The sequence below is a fragment of the Rhinolophus sinicus genome, linkage group LG01 (assembly GCF_036562045.2).
Source record: "Rhinolophus sinicus isolate RSC01 linkage group LG01, ASM3656204v1, whole genome shotgun sequence".
Lineage (NCBI taxonomy): Eukaryota > Metazoa > Chordata > Mammalia > Chiroptera > Rhinolophidae > Rhinolophus > Rhinolophus sinicus.
Window position 1 is genome coordinate 57,521,406 of NC_133751.1, and position 14,013 is coordinate 57,535,418.

The 14,013-nt window shown below is 34.3% G+C and overlaps 1 protein-coding gene and 1 pseudogene across 23 annotated transcripts in view; both read left to right on the forward strand.

Moving 5' to 3' along the window:
• Positions 1-14,013, forward strand: part of DLG1 (discs large MAGUK scaffold protein 1) — a 241,560-nt gene that overhangs the window by 169,624 nt on the left and 57,923 nt on the right. For all 23 annotated transcript variants that reach the window (XM_019723532.2, XM_074329838.1, XM_019723561.2 and 20 more), the window contains one exon: positions 1,854-2,010. In XM_019723532.2, coding sequence (XP_019579091.2) covers positions 1,854-2,010 — 157 coding nt within the window. The remainder of the gene's footprint in view (positions 1-1,853; positions 2,011-14,013) is intronic.
• Positions 3,934-11,385, forward strand: LOC141571051 (sorting nexin-10 pseudogene; annotated as a pseudogene).

The following is a 14,013-nucleotide window of genomic DNA, read 5'->3' on the forward strand; positions in this document are numbered from 1 at the left end:
TCCTAAACAATGCATTATTTAGTTTTGCTGATTTTGACAAGAAAATATAATTTTATTAATCCTATAAATGAACTGGCAAAATTGATACCTATGTATGACTAGAAAACATTATAAGTTTTTTGGTTTTTTTTAAAGATTTTATTGGGGAAGTGGAACAGGACTTTATTGGGGAACAGTGTGTACTTCCAGGCCTTTTTTCCAAGTCAAGTTGTCCTTTCAATCTTAGTTTTGGAGGGTACCATTCAGCTTCAAGTTGTTGTCCTTGCAGTCTTAGTTGTGGAGGGCGCAGCTCAGCTCCAGGTCCAGTTGCCGTTGCTAGTTGCAGGGGGCGCAGCCCACCATCCCTTGCGGGAGTTGAACCGGCAGCCTTGTGGTTGAGAGGACGCGCTCCAACCAACTGAGCCATCCAGGAGCTCAGCGGCAGCTCAGCTCAAGGTGTCGTGTTCAATCTTAGTTGCAGGGGGCACTGCCCACCATCCCTTGCAGGACTCGAGCAATCGAACTGGCAACCTTTTGGTTGAGAGCGCACTGGCCCCTGTGGGAATCGAACCGGCAGCCTTCGGAGTTAGGAGCACAGAGCTCCAACTACCTGAGCCACTGGGCTGGCCCTAACGTTTTAAGTTTTGAGTAGACAAATATTTAAGAAGATTAATTACACATTATATGGAAGGATCCCTAAAATTCATTTGTAAAAGTCATTTACTTCTGTTAAGCCTTTTGTTACCAATAGCTTTCTGTGATGTTTTAGAAAATTCAGATTAAATTTTTAAAATATTTAACAAATATGATACATTCTAATCTGAAGTGATATTCTGTATTTCATTACCTAAAATAATATGCCGCTGGAATTTTCATGGTCTTACCAGAGTATTTGAATGGTTTTCACACAATTATGTATAACTGGTAGCAAATGTGAAACATTAGTGGTAACATGTATTCTGATTTCAGAGATTTTAAATGGCAGGGGGTGGGGAGGATTGCAAAAAGGTGAAACTTAGAATGGATGAAAAGCAGAGGTAGGTCGGTAGGTAGGTAGGTAAGTAGATAGATGGATGTGCCTTAAGAAATAAGGATATTATTTCATATAAAACGTCTGGAGATGGGTAATTCCAATGTTTGTGTAGCAACCCTCAGTCCATAGTGTCTCTGCTTGGTCTTACCTTCATGATTGTAATATATTCAAACCAATAATGGGATTTTATTGTTCATTCTTTTATGTGGGCGTTATTTTGGGTGAGGAGGGGAACAAATGTGCTTTTTCCTTGTTAGGGTCTGTTTTTCTTTGGGAAGTGACAGTAACATTTTCCCTCATTTTTTAGCGGCTAGGATAGTGTCATAGCCTTATCTTATTAGCAAAGGGGAAAGGGATTGCAATGGCCAGCTTAGGTTAGTCATGATTCATCCATTTGGGACTGGAAAAAGGTCCTACCTTCACTAATGCAAAGGGATGTCTACCTTTTACACCACCTAAGAAGTAGGGGCAGTGACTGCTTCATAGGTAATAAAATGTGTGCAACATCAACTTTTCATAAGTATATGTATTTCCTGAATAGGCTCTTTATATTATTATGTTTTTAATTTCTATATTTTCTTCCTTTTGTTTTAGTTTCATGTCTGTTTTTTAACATGGGTTCTTGGGCTTTATATAAAATTAGGATTTTTTCCTTTTGACTTCTAAGCCTAATTTCTAGGCTTAGAAAGTATTTCTTTGCTCCACAATTTGAAAGCCTTTTATATTTCATTAAGCTTTCTTTATAGTTTGATAACATAAGAGTTATCAATAGGGAATTCTCATTGATAGAATGTCAAGTTCTATATAAAATTTCTAAGATATTCAATATTTTTTTTTTTAGGGAACCTAGAAAAGTTGTTCTTCATCGTGGCTCAACGGGCCTTGGCTTCAACATTGTCGGAGGTGAAGATGGAGAAGGAATATTTATTTCCTTTATCTTGGCTGGAGGACCTGCTGATCTTAGTGGAGAGCTCAGAAAAGGAGATCGTATTATATCGGTAGGATATGTTAATCCAAATAATGTTTTTATTATTTTAACTATGACCTATTAATTATTAAAACTTTTGGTTTTTACATCCTAAAGTTATGGCAGGTTGTTTCAGTCATATTCTTACTATTTTACAGCTTAATTGTAGAATTACAGTGTTGTCAGAGAACGTATTCTGTATGATAGATTTTCTTTGGATATTTGACTTACTTATAAAGGGGTCAATCTATAAATGTGCTTGAAGGAAGTATGTAGTCTCTATTTGTTGACTGCAGAGTTCTGTATGTGTTTATTAAGTCAACCTTGTTACTCATTTAGTTTAGATCTTCTTTATATTTTAATCTATTGTCTACTTAATTTATTATTGAAAAAGATTTTTTAAGCTGTTTAAATATGATGATGGGGTTGGGCAGTTTGTCCTTGTAGCAATTTTTTTTTCATTATATGTTTGAAACTGATACTAAATGCATCTAAGTTTAGAATCAGCATTTCTTCCTGGTGAGTTGAACTTTTTGATCATTATGTAATGAGCCTCTTTATAATAATGGTTTTTACCCTAGAAGCTATATTGCCTGATATTAATGTGATTATGCTAACTTTTTGCTTGATATTTGCCTTATCCTTTCTCCACTTTATTTTCAGTTAGTGTGCTTTTGTGGTTATTACCCATAAAATTTTAGATTAAAACTGATCAATAGTTCTACTGTACTACCTAATGATACACAGACTTTGGGAAACTTGAATTCTAATTGTGCTGTTTCTAGTATTTTCTATTTCATTTTTATATCCCCCAAATTGAGTCATTTTTGTTTTTTTAATAGTTAATCCATATGTTCTGTAATTTTTTTGTTCATCTTGTATGTCATTTCTTTCTTCTGTTTCTCAGTGGGCCACTATGATTTGTTATATAGGACGCTTGTTCATTGTAGAAAATTTACCTTTTATAGCTCCCATCCTCCACTTGCTAGAACTCCCTAGTCATTTTCACAAGCAAAAATGTCCCTCAAGTATTCAAATGCACCATAGTGGGAGCCCTTGAATTATTCTTTAGCAATGATTTCTTTATGATAACTACATTTGGAGTTTGTCTAAAAATATATTTATTTTTCTCACTTGTAAATATAATTCGATGTAGAATTCTAGGTTGATAGCTGTTGTCTCCAGTATTTTGAAGCTATTGCTTTATGCTGTCTGGCTTCTTTTGTTGCTATTTAACAAAATATCTTCATTGTCTCCTTTGTAGGTGATTTATTTTCCTCGCTGATTGCTGTTAAGACTCTTACTCTTTAGTGTACTGCAGTTTCACTAAAATGTGTCTATGTCTAGCATTCTATTTATTTTGTTTGGGATTTATTATGCTTCTTGAATCAAAGAAGTCTTGTCTTTCATCATTTCTGGAATCTTCTTAGCCATTCTCTTTCAGATTTTGCCTTTCCCACATTGTGTGTGTTCTGTCCTCATGAACTACTATGAAAGGACATTATCATTTTGTTCTTCATCTCGCTAAACCCCAGTTCATATTTATGAACTATGTCCTTGAACTTCATTTGAGTCAGATCTGTTTTCATGTTCATGAATTTTTTTCATCTTTGTCTAATCTGCTCTTTAAGCCAAAACTACTTTTTTAATTTCAAAGTACCATTTCATTGCTATAAGTTCTTTCAGGTTCTTTTTCTAATCTGCCTTGGTAGTTTTTGTGGGTCTTGATTACATATAGTTTCTTACATTCCTTTAGGTTTTTTTAAAACCTATTTATTTTATAGTCTAGAAATAATAGTTCTATTTTCTGAAGTTTGTAGTATCTAATACATGCTATTTTATGGTGACTTGTAGTAAATCGTTTTCTGATATTCTAAATTTTGCATTTTGAGTTTATTTTCAATACTACTTTCTTTACTTTGTATGTGGAAATCCAGTGCTGCCTGAATTAGGGAGTGGTATTCTTCCAAAAATAGTTTACATTGCTTGTTGTGGATGCAAGAGCATCATTCTCATCATAATTTTTCCAACAAGGAAATTGAAGTTTAGAGGTTAATTTGCCCATAATAGCTAATAAATGGTATACCCATGATTTACCTTAACCACTATATTATGCTATGCTGTTTTGTTTTTAATTTAAACATTTAGGTAACACTTTGGAATTTTAAGATCTGAGATACAGAAACAAACCTATATCCTGGGTCAGCATTGCTATTCAATATTGATGACTATTTTAAATAATTTTTTATAAATTAAATGAGGCCTTTCCAACTATAAAATACAAAGAAAATATTTCTAAAGCTGAAGATTTATGTTGCTTGGAACATGATAGGAAAAGCATTCAAAAATGTACATTGCATCTTTTATGCAGTTTTCAAGTCAATGCTTCTTGCCACCTAACCCTTCTGTATATATACTTAGATCAACATATTAATAACATTCCTTCAGTCTTTCCTTTTGGGGATCCTTTATAATTCAAGATACACTGAATCCAGGGCAGAAAGAGAGTGATTTATCATTTACAAAAAAAGGTAGACCTCTATTTTTGTTTTAGTTCTGAGATCATGGTATTACCAACTGCTATTTGAATGAAAATCTTGGGCATGTGAGTCTTCAACTATGCAGTAGTACTTTATTAATGATTTTAGTACTACAATCAGAGAAAATAAAGGAAATTATTAATATATCATACAATTAAATGGAAACTGCACTTATATACTTAAGGCTATAGCAACTCAAACAGCAAAAAAAAAAATCATATGGATTTGCTAGAAATAAAAGTATTATCACAAATGAAAATTTTATTTGAAAGGCTTACCATTCCTCTGGAGTCAGCAGAGGAAAGAATCATCGAACCTTAACATAAGTCAAAAAGAGTTTCCAAACTGAAACATAAAACAAGAGGTGGGGGGAAGATTGGGATGAAAGAGCATACCGGATCATCCGAGGTCTATGGAACAGTATCAGACAGTCTAATAAAGAGTAGACAGAATCATTGAAGACATAATGACAAAAAACTTTCAAAAACCGATGAAAGATACATAAAATAACAATACAGATGACAGCTGACTTCTCACTAGAAATATTAGAAGACGTAAAGCAATTGAACAATATTTTTAAAGTGCTGAAAGAAAAAACTATCAACCTAGAATCCTATATTCAGTGAAAGTGTTCATCAGAAATGAAGTTGAAATAAAGACAGCAAATTAGAGAATTTGTCTCTGGCAGACCTACCACACAAACTAGAAGAAGTTGTTCTGGTTAAAAAGAAATTATACTAGATGGAACCCCAGATCTGCAGAAAGAAATTAAGAACAACAGAAACAGTAAATATAAAAGATACATTTTTAAATTTAAAAAAAATATAAGACTGTTGGCTGTTTAAAACAAAAAATAATTACAATGTATTGTGGGATTATGACAAATGTAAAGGCCACTAGTAGAGCACAAATTGGAAGGGAAGATGGAATTATATTATTGTTTCTTATACAGTTTATGAAGTGGTATAAAATTATTTGAAAGTAAACTGTGATAACTTATACTTACATGTTATAATCTCTAGAGGAAGCACTAAAAATATAAAGAGGTCTCATTTTAAAAAGCCAGTACAGGAGATAAAATGAAATATGGAAAAATACATGCTTCTTACAAAGTCAGGAAAGAAGAAGACCAAGTACAGAAAAGCAATACCAAGAGGTTGAAATCCAACTATATTAATATCTATATTACAGTTAATATTCCAATTAAGTGGCAGAAATCGTCAGCTTGGTTCAAAGAAACCAAGACCCAACTATATACTCTATCAGATAGATTCAGTTTAAATATGAAGACTTATATGTTGTAAGTAAAAGAGTGGAAGTACACCATGTAAACAACATGCAGAAGATGATGTAACTATACTCCTATGAGACAAAATAGACTGAGGCAAATCTTGTTGTTATTGATAGATTTCAAAATGGTAGAGCAAAATTTAGCAAGAAGACATAATAGTCCTTAATGTGCATGTATCTAATAATCTTTTCAAAATACATGAAGCAAAAATTGCCAGAACTAAGGAGAAAAATGGACAAATCTACAGTCAGAGTTGAGGATATAAACACCCTCTTCTATAATTGGTAGACTAAGTAGATAAAAGAAGAGGAAAAGAACTTTGGTTCTTACCAATCATCATGTACAAAATTTAGCTTGAAATGGATCATAGAACTAAACTTCTAGAAGAAAACATAAGAAAATCTTAATGAACTAGGATTAGGCAAAGATTTCTTAAATAGGACCAAGGGGCCAAGTCAATTCAATGGCGAAACAAAAGTCTTAATAAATGATGTTGAAACAACTGGATATCTGTATGGAAAAACATGAACTTCAATCCAGTCTTACTGCAGACATAAAAATTAATTCTAGATGGACTATAATCTAAATGTAATGCCCAAAACCATAATCCTCCTAGAAGAAAACATGGGAGGCTATCTTTGCAACTCTAGGGTAGACAACAGTTTCTGGACAAGATACTTAAAATACTAACCATAAAAACGGTGTCATTGGGCCGGCCCGGTGGCTCAGGCATTTAGAGCTCCATGCTCCTAACTCCGAAGGCTGCCGGTTCAATTCCCACATGGGCCAGTGGGCTCTCAACCACAAGGTTGCCAGTTCAATTCCTGGAGTCCTGCAAGGGATGGTGGGCTCCGCCCCCTGCAACTAAGATTGAACACGGCACCTTGAGCTGAGCTGCTGCTGAGCTCCCGGATGGCTCAGTTGGTTGGAATGTGTCCTCTCAACCACAAGGTTGCCGGTTCGACTCCCACAAGGGATGGTGGACTGCGCCCCCTGAAACTAGCAACGGCGGCTGGACCTGGACCTGGAGCTGAGCTGCGCCCTACACAACTAAGACTGGAAGGACAACAACTTGACTTGGAAAAATGTCCTGGAAGTACACACTGTTCCCCAATAAAGTTTTGTACCCCTTCCCCAATTAAAAAAAAAAAAAGTGTCATTAAGAAATCAAATAGGCAAGTCACACAGTGGAAAAAAGTATTCTCAGTATCCAGTATATTTAACAAAATACTTGTATCCAGAATATATAAACATCTCCCACAAATCACCAATAAAAAGATGAGCAACACAATTTCAAAATGAGCAAAAGACTTAAATATTTCAGAAAACAAGATAAATGGATGGCTTATAAGCCCATGAAAATGTGCTTGGTGTTGAGCATCAGGGTAATACATAAAACACAATGAATAAAGGGGGTTGGAGGAATTTGCGTGGGAGCAATGTAACTTTTCTATCTCTTAATTGTGGCAGTGGCAGTTGCCACACAGCATACAAAATTTTCAAAACACTTAACTGTAAACTAAAAAAGATTAATTGATTGAATGTAAATTATGCCTAAATAAAAGTAGATTTTTTTAAAAGTCATGATGAAGTACCATATCCCACCCAGTTGAATGGTTTTTAAAAAAATTAATGCCAACACTGGTGAGATACAGAGTAATTGTAACTCTCATTCATTAGTGGCAGGTGTATAAAATTATACAATCACTACAAGAACTTTTACGTAAGTTTTTAAGAATTAAACATATATCTAATCTTATCACCCAGATTTTAGCCAAGAAATCACATGTCTACAAAAACAGTTTAACAACAGTGTTACTCATAATAATTCAGATCTGGAAATCATTCAAGTGTTCATCAACAGTAAAATAGCTAAATAAATTGTGGTATGTTTATATAATATGCTACTCAGCAATAAACAATAACAAACTACTGAAACTCAAAACAACGTAGATGACACTGAAATACATCATGTTGAGTAAGACAAAACACACCACAGAAATATATACTATATGATGCTAGTTACATCATGATCGTGAACAGGCAACACTAGCTTGTATTGATAGAAGTCAGAAAGTTGGTTGCTAGTAATTGTACTGTAAAGAGACACAATGGAAATTTCTGGGTTGGTTGATAGTAAAGATAAATATCTTGTTTGGGGTTGTGATTTCATGGATATATGTAGTTGTTCAAAATTCTTCCTACTGAACTGTTCAAATTTGTACATTTTATTGCTTGTAAATTATACTGTATTTTAAATTTTTAAAGTAATTTATAATATGGTAAGGACAAATTAGTGGTAAGGAATGGATTTTTAAAATATAGATATTGGATGAATTAGCTAGTTCTTGAGGGAGATAAAATTAGCTTAGAGCCTCAGTTCACACTTTGTGTCAAAACAAATTTTCAATTCGCTTAGGGTTACATGTAAAAAACTCAGAGCAAAAATAGATGTTTTTTAAATCCTCCGTGTGGGACCAGTTTATATGGATCACTGACGCACTTCTAGATTATTATGTTACACTGACCAATAAAAATCTGCCTCACCAAGAACTTTCCCAGTTTTAGCACTGAAAGCCCTATGTCTGGAAACTCCTTTAGTCTCAATTTTAAAACTGTAGTAAGTCCCAGTGCAGACCAGTTGTTCAAACTAATCTGAGTGTAAGTTAAGTACAGCCTTATGTTTGACAGTAATGCATCAATAAACTTAAAATTGTAATGCTTACAAAGCTGCTCTAGGGAAATATCGAGAGCAATGGGATAAACCTTATGAACGAGAAAAACATGTGAAAAGATACGCAAAACTAAATAAACCCTGGAATAAACTTATTTAAATACCCCCATTAAATAAAATTTAGCTGTTCTCAATCTTCAGCTTGTATCAGTACAACCTTGAAGTTAAAAGATAGATTCCTACACTCCTATCCCCAAAGTTTCTGATTCAGTAATAGTTGGATAGGACCTGAAATTTTATATTTCTAACAAGTTTCCATGAGATACTGATGTTGCTGCTCCTGGGACCACACTTTGTGAACCACTGTTCTAAAGACATCCCTGTTGTTGATGTTTTTATGATAACCCACATTACTAAGAAAGTATAAGTAAGTTATTTGGGAAAGCAAGGAAATAAATAATAAGCTTTATAAAATATTTCCTTTGACATGTTTAATTTTGTTGAAGAAAGAAGTTTTTGAAATCAAGATCTATTATATATGCAGAATACCACATTTTTCAATATGGTATAAATGAGGTATTACTGTTTTTTCCAATGATACAAAACATAGGGAGAAAATAGTTGATAATCACTGAAAATTTAGAATCATGGAATCTTAGAATCAAAAGTGACCCAAAAGATTTCAACAAAAATTCTCTACTCCAAAAAGCAGTGAGAAAAGTTGCCATCATTGTCAGAATAAACTTTTTCAGAACTCTGAGAATCACCCAAAAGTTTGCATCAATTCAGGAAGTGTTTATTCAAGAAAAATGGCGGAATCTCCATAAGAAGGAGCTTTGTGGAGTTTTAACATGCCTAAGTTCCATCCTCTGCTCTCTAGTACCACATTAACCTTGAAAAATAGCCCACCTCTGTAGTGAAAACCAATATCCTGACAGCCACTAGAAAGAGCAGAATGGGAGTGGAACTTTCAGAGCCTCTTTCCAAGAGAACTGTCTGGTGGTTCTTGGAACACCCTGTTTGCAAGGCTCTCTGTATTTGACCTGATTCAGGGCTGCACCAGTGTAAAACGCCTATCAAAACAATTACAGACACATTATGGCTGCTTGAGACATTGGATAACAGTTGGAGTAAACAGTAGGCTAATCAAAAAGCTTAATAAGAAAAACGGGAACAAGAGCTCCCTGGGGCCTCTGGAAAGCTCTGACATATTCCTTGGAATCTGAGAGGACACATGCATGTCCTGGACTGTGCATGCTCAAGAGAGACCTAAAAAGGACCTTAATACTCACCGCTGGCTGACCATGAGGCTTTGTGCAAGCAGGAAGTGTAGATTAAGGCAGAATTACCAATTAATTGCCTAGCTGAGTGTTGAAGACATTACCCAACATGCACACAGGGCCGTCAGCAAAGAGTCCAGACATTTAAAGAAATCTCTGTCCAATCATTAACTGACTACTAAGCTAACCAGGCAGACTTCTGTGGCACACAACAAAAAATATAAACTATAGCACTCGAAAAAGTCACCAAACAACAACAAGCCCTGGGTAGGAGAACAGGTGTAATTTCTAGAGTTGTTACATTATATTATTTTAAATATCCAGTTTTCAACAAAAAGTTATGAGACATGCAGAAAACAAAATATGGCCTGTACACAGGAAAAAAGGCAATCAGTAGAAATTGTCCCTAATGAAGCCCAACAATGGACTTTACTAGACAAAGATTTTAAAACAGCTATTTTAAATATGTTCAAAAAATTGAAGCCATATTTGAAGAATGGAAAGAGCATAGGAGCAGTATCTCACCAAGTAGAGAATATCAGTAAAGAGATTTCTGTTATAAAAAAGAACCAAATAGAAATGCTGGAGCGGAAGCCCAAGCCCTCAGGCAGACACTGGTCACGGGCTCCGAGAGCGCTGGTGCTGGCCCACTACGTCCGCAGGAGCACGTGGCTGCGATCGCACGTGCTCCTGGGGGCGCCCACTGCTGCTGTCTCGCCTTGTCAGCAAACTCTACTGCCTGCTGCCCACGGCCTTCCCCTGCATGGCTGCCTGGCGGAACCGCGCATTGATCATGTCCTGTGCGGAAATGTTTCCAGAACAATAGGTGGAGGAATTTGTAAAGATCTGGGTTCAAGATACTAAGATTCAGAAGGAGGACATTTGGCATTCTTATATTGACTGTGAGATATGTATTCATACCAGTAACATGTGTTTTACAATGAAAACATCCTGTGTGCAAAGAAGATAACAGAATTTGTGTGGCTGAGGCAGAGACTCCAAAATAATGCATTGCTAGTACAACTGCCAGAACTTACATCTAAAAACCTATTTTTCAACATTAACAGTCACCAGCATGAGGGTCAACAGGGTCAAGGTTTGGAAGATTTCCTCAGGAAGGTACTACAGAATGCACTTCTGCTTTCAGATAGCACTTCACCTCTTCTTACAGAGCCTTCAGACTTTGGAAGACATGGAGAAGTGCGTTTTCTGGGCAGGCTACGTACTCTGTAGAAGAAGCAATTCACAAGTTTGCCTTGATGAACAGATGTTCCCTGAAGAAGATAAAGAAGGAAAAAAGAAAATGGTACAGATTATGATTAGAAAGTTAATCCTCTGGGTTTGGACATAGTAGCAATAACAGCAGTTCACATGGATGTAAAATGAGCTCCACAGGAATCCTGAAAAATAATTCTGATGTTACTCTTATATATATTAGGAGTAGCAAATTATGTCCAGTCATAGAGAAGAAAGCTTGCTACTGATATATTCTTACCTAAAGCTCATTGTCATGACATTAGGTATTAAAATTCTTAAAGATGTTGGGTTGCCTATTAGTGGTATTTTTCTGTTGTCTTATTTTAGCTAAGCTTCTGTAAAAAGTCTGTGAATGCACCACTCTATAGGCAAACATTATTGGTAAAACAAGATCCTTGCCCTCAAATGAAATGGTTAATATGTTTTTTAAAAACCTAGTTGGTTTTATTGAATTTGAAAAGATAGCTAAATAGTTAGCATTTAAAACCCAGATAGAGCTTTCCTTCTTGTATCAATGAGGCAGTGTTATCATAAACACAGCATGTATGAGCTTACCCACTATGCAGACTAACAGTGTAGATCAGACTGCCTTCAGACGTGCAGCTGATATTTTGTGGGTACCCCCCCCCTGCACTGGGAAAACACTTTGCTTTTGGGTGTTTGAAATATTTTAAGAGTGTGTAACCTTTCTGGTATTCTGTTTCACACTTAGGTGGGAAATGTAGCTTATTAATAGAGACATGTTAAAATAATGTTTACATCTTAGAAAAAAACAGAAATGGTGCTAGTAATTTTGCTTATATTTGCAATATATAGATTCAGAAATACACTTTCATTGTCCAAAATCAGTTCTAGCACATGGTTCCTGGAAACAAATAATGTCTTCATTATCATTGTGTAATTAGACTTAAACGTTAACGATTTATTTTCTGACGAAATGTGCAATTTCTTATCACTAGATAAATTTCAGTGTCGGTGGTTACTTGTTACTTATCTTTAAGCTAGAAGTAGAATCTTATAAAAATTAATAAGTATTCCTATAATTTAGGAAAGAATATCAACTTGCTAATTTCAGAATTAAGTATTCATTTTTAAAAGCCCCCCCTTTTTTAAGCGTCTGCCGGAGAATTGGTGTAATTTAATAAAAACCTTTTCTTTTTTAGTGTCCCAGAGAGAAAATGTTTTAGATAATCTACATTGAACTTCAAATGTCAGATGAGGCAGCATTTTCTTGAGATAATTATCTAAGTTTCTTCCTTGTTAAATGGTATAGAATATCTCTTTAACAGGAAGATACTTTTACAAAAGGAGGATAAGTTGTTGCTTTAATTAAATGTTACCTCGCCTCATTTTAATTAGGAGTTTAAAAGTTACTGTATTATTAGTCTTTGAAATGCTTATAACTAAGACGCAATAGAAAAAAATTAAATTTAGAATAAGAATGATTTCCATAATGCTTCCTCTTGTTTTTTGTTTGGTCTAAAACATTATTTAATTTTTGTAAATAGTTTGATTTATTCTATGTTGGATCTTGTTACTTTATCATCAAGGACTCATTTTAACACAGAAATAAAAAAGATTTAACAGTTTCTTTTTATGTTGTCAATATGTAAAGTTTGCCATCCAGTCATTTGAGAGCAATCTCCAGCTCCTTGGCAATATGTATTTGAATTTCACATTATTTCTGTTTTTCAGAAGTTTTGAAAAGCATATAATATGCCACCAATTGTCACATTATTTTTAGGTGATATAACAACCATCAGAATGGATATTAAGTAATGCCTAATATTGTACTATGTAAACTTCATGAGATCATGGTTTTCACATTAAACATGAAAAAAAAATTTTTTTAAAGAAATTCTGGAGCTTAAAAGTACAATAACTGAAATGAAAAAATCTAGACAAGCTCAACAGCAGATTTGAACAGAAGAAAGAATCGCCTAAGCTAAATAAAAGAAAAATTAACAGAGCCTCTAAGATCTATGGGATACCATCAGGGGTACCAACATCCACATAATGAAATCTGAGAAAGATAGGAGAAAGAGAAAGAGGCAGAAAGAATATTTGAGTAAACAATGGCGAAAAGCTTTGCAAATATGATTTTTTTTAAAATGTACACATCTGAGAAGCTCAGTGAATTCCAAGCAGATAAACGTGAAGAGATCCACGCCATAGATACATCATAATCAAAGTGTTAGAAGACAAAAGAGAGAATTATGAAAGCAGAAAGAGAGAAATGACTCATGTATAGGGGAGTCCTAAATAAAATTAGGACTTAATCTTATCGAAATCTATGGAGACCGGAAAGCAGTGAGATGACATAATCAAAAGGTAAAGTCTATTTACCATGAGTTCTGTACCCAGCCAAACTGGTCTTCAGAAATAAAGGACAATAGACATTTCAAGGTAAACAAAAACTGAGGAAGTTTATCTCTACTTTCCCTACAAGAAATACTAAAAGGAATCCTTCACACTAAAATAAACAGACACTAGAGAGTAACCCAAATCCATATGAAAAAATAAATAGCATCTTTAAAGGTAATACATAGGTAAATATAAAACAGCATAAGTGTATTTTTTGTTTGTAACTCAACCAAATAAAACAATTTTAAATTTGTGTTGATGGGCCATATTGTATAAAGATGTGATTAATACGACAATAGTATCACAAGGGGGATAGAGGACACAGTTACATAGGAGCAGAGTTTTTATATACTGTTGAAACTAAGTTAGTTGAAAGTAGATTGTGAGAAGATGTTAATTGTAACCCAGAGTACTCACTAATAACTGAAAATGTACATAATATAAAATTGTAAGAGAATTAAAATGGTATACTAGAAAATAACTATGAACAAAATAAGGTAGTAATGGAGGAACAAAAAAGACAAGACTTAAAGAAAACAAATAGCAAAATGGATGACATAAATTTTACTTTTTTAGTAATTACATTAAATGCAAATGGATTAAGCGCTGAAAAGATATTGACAGGGTA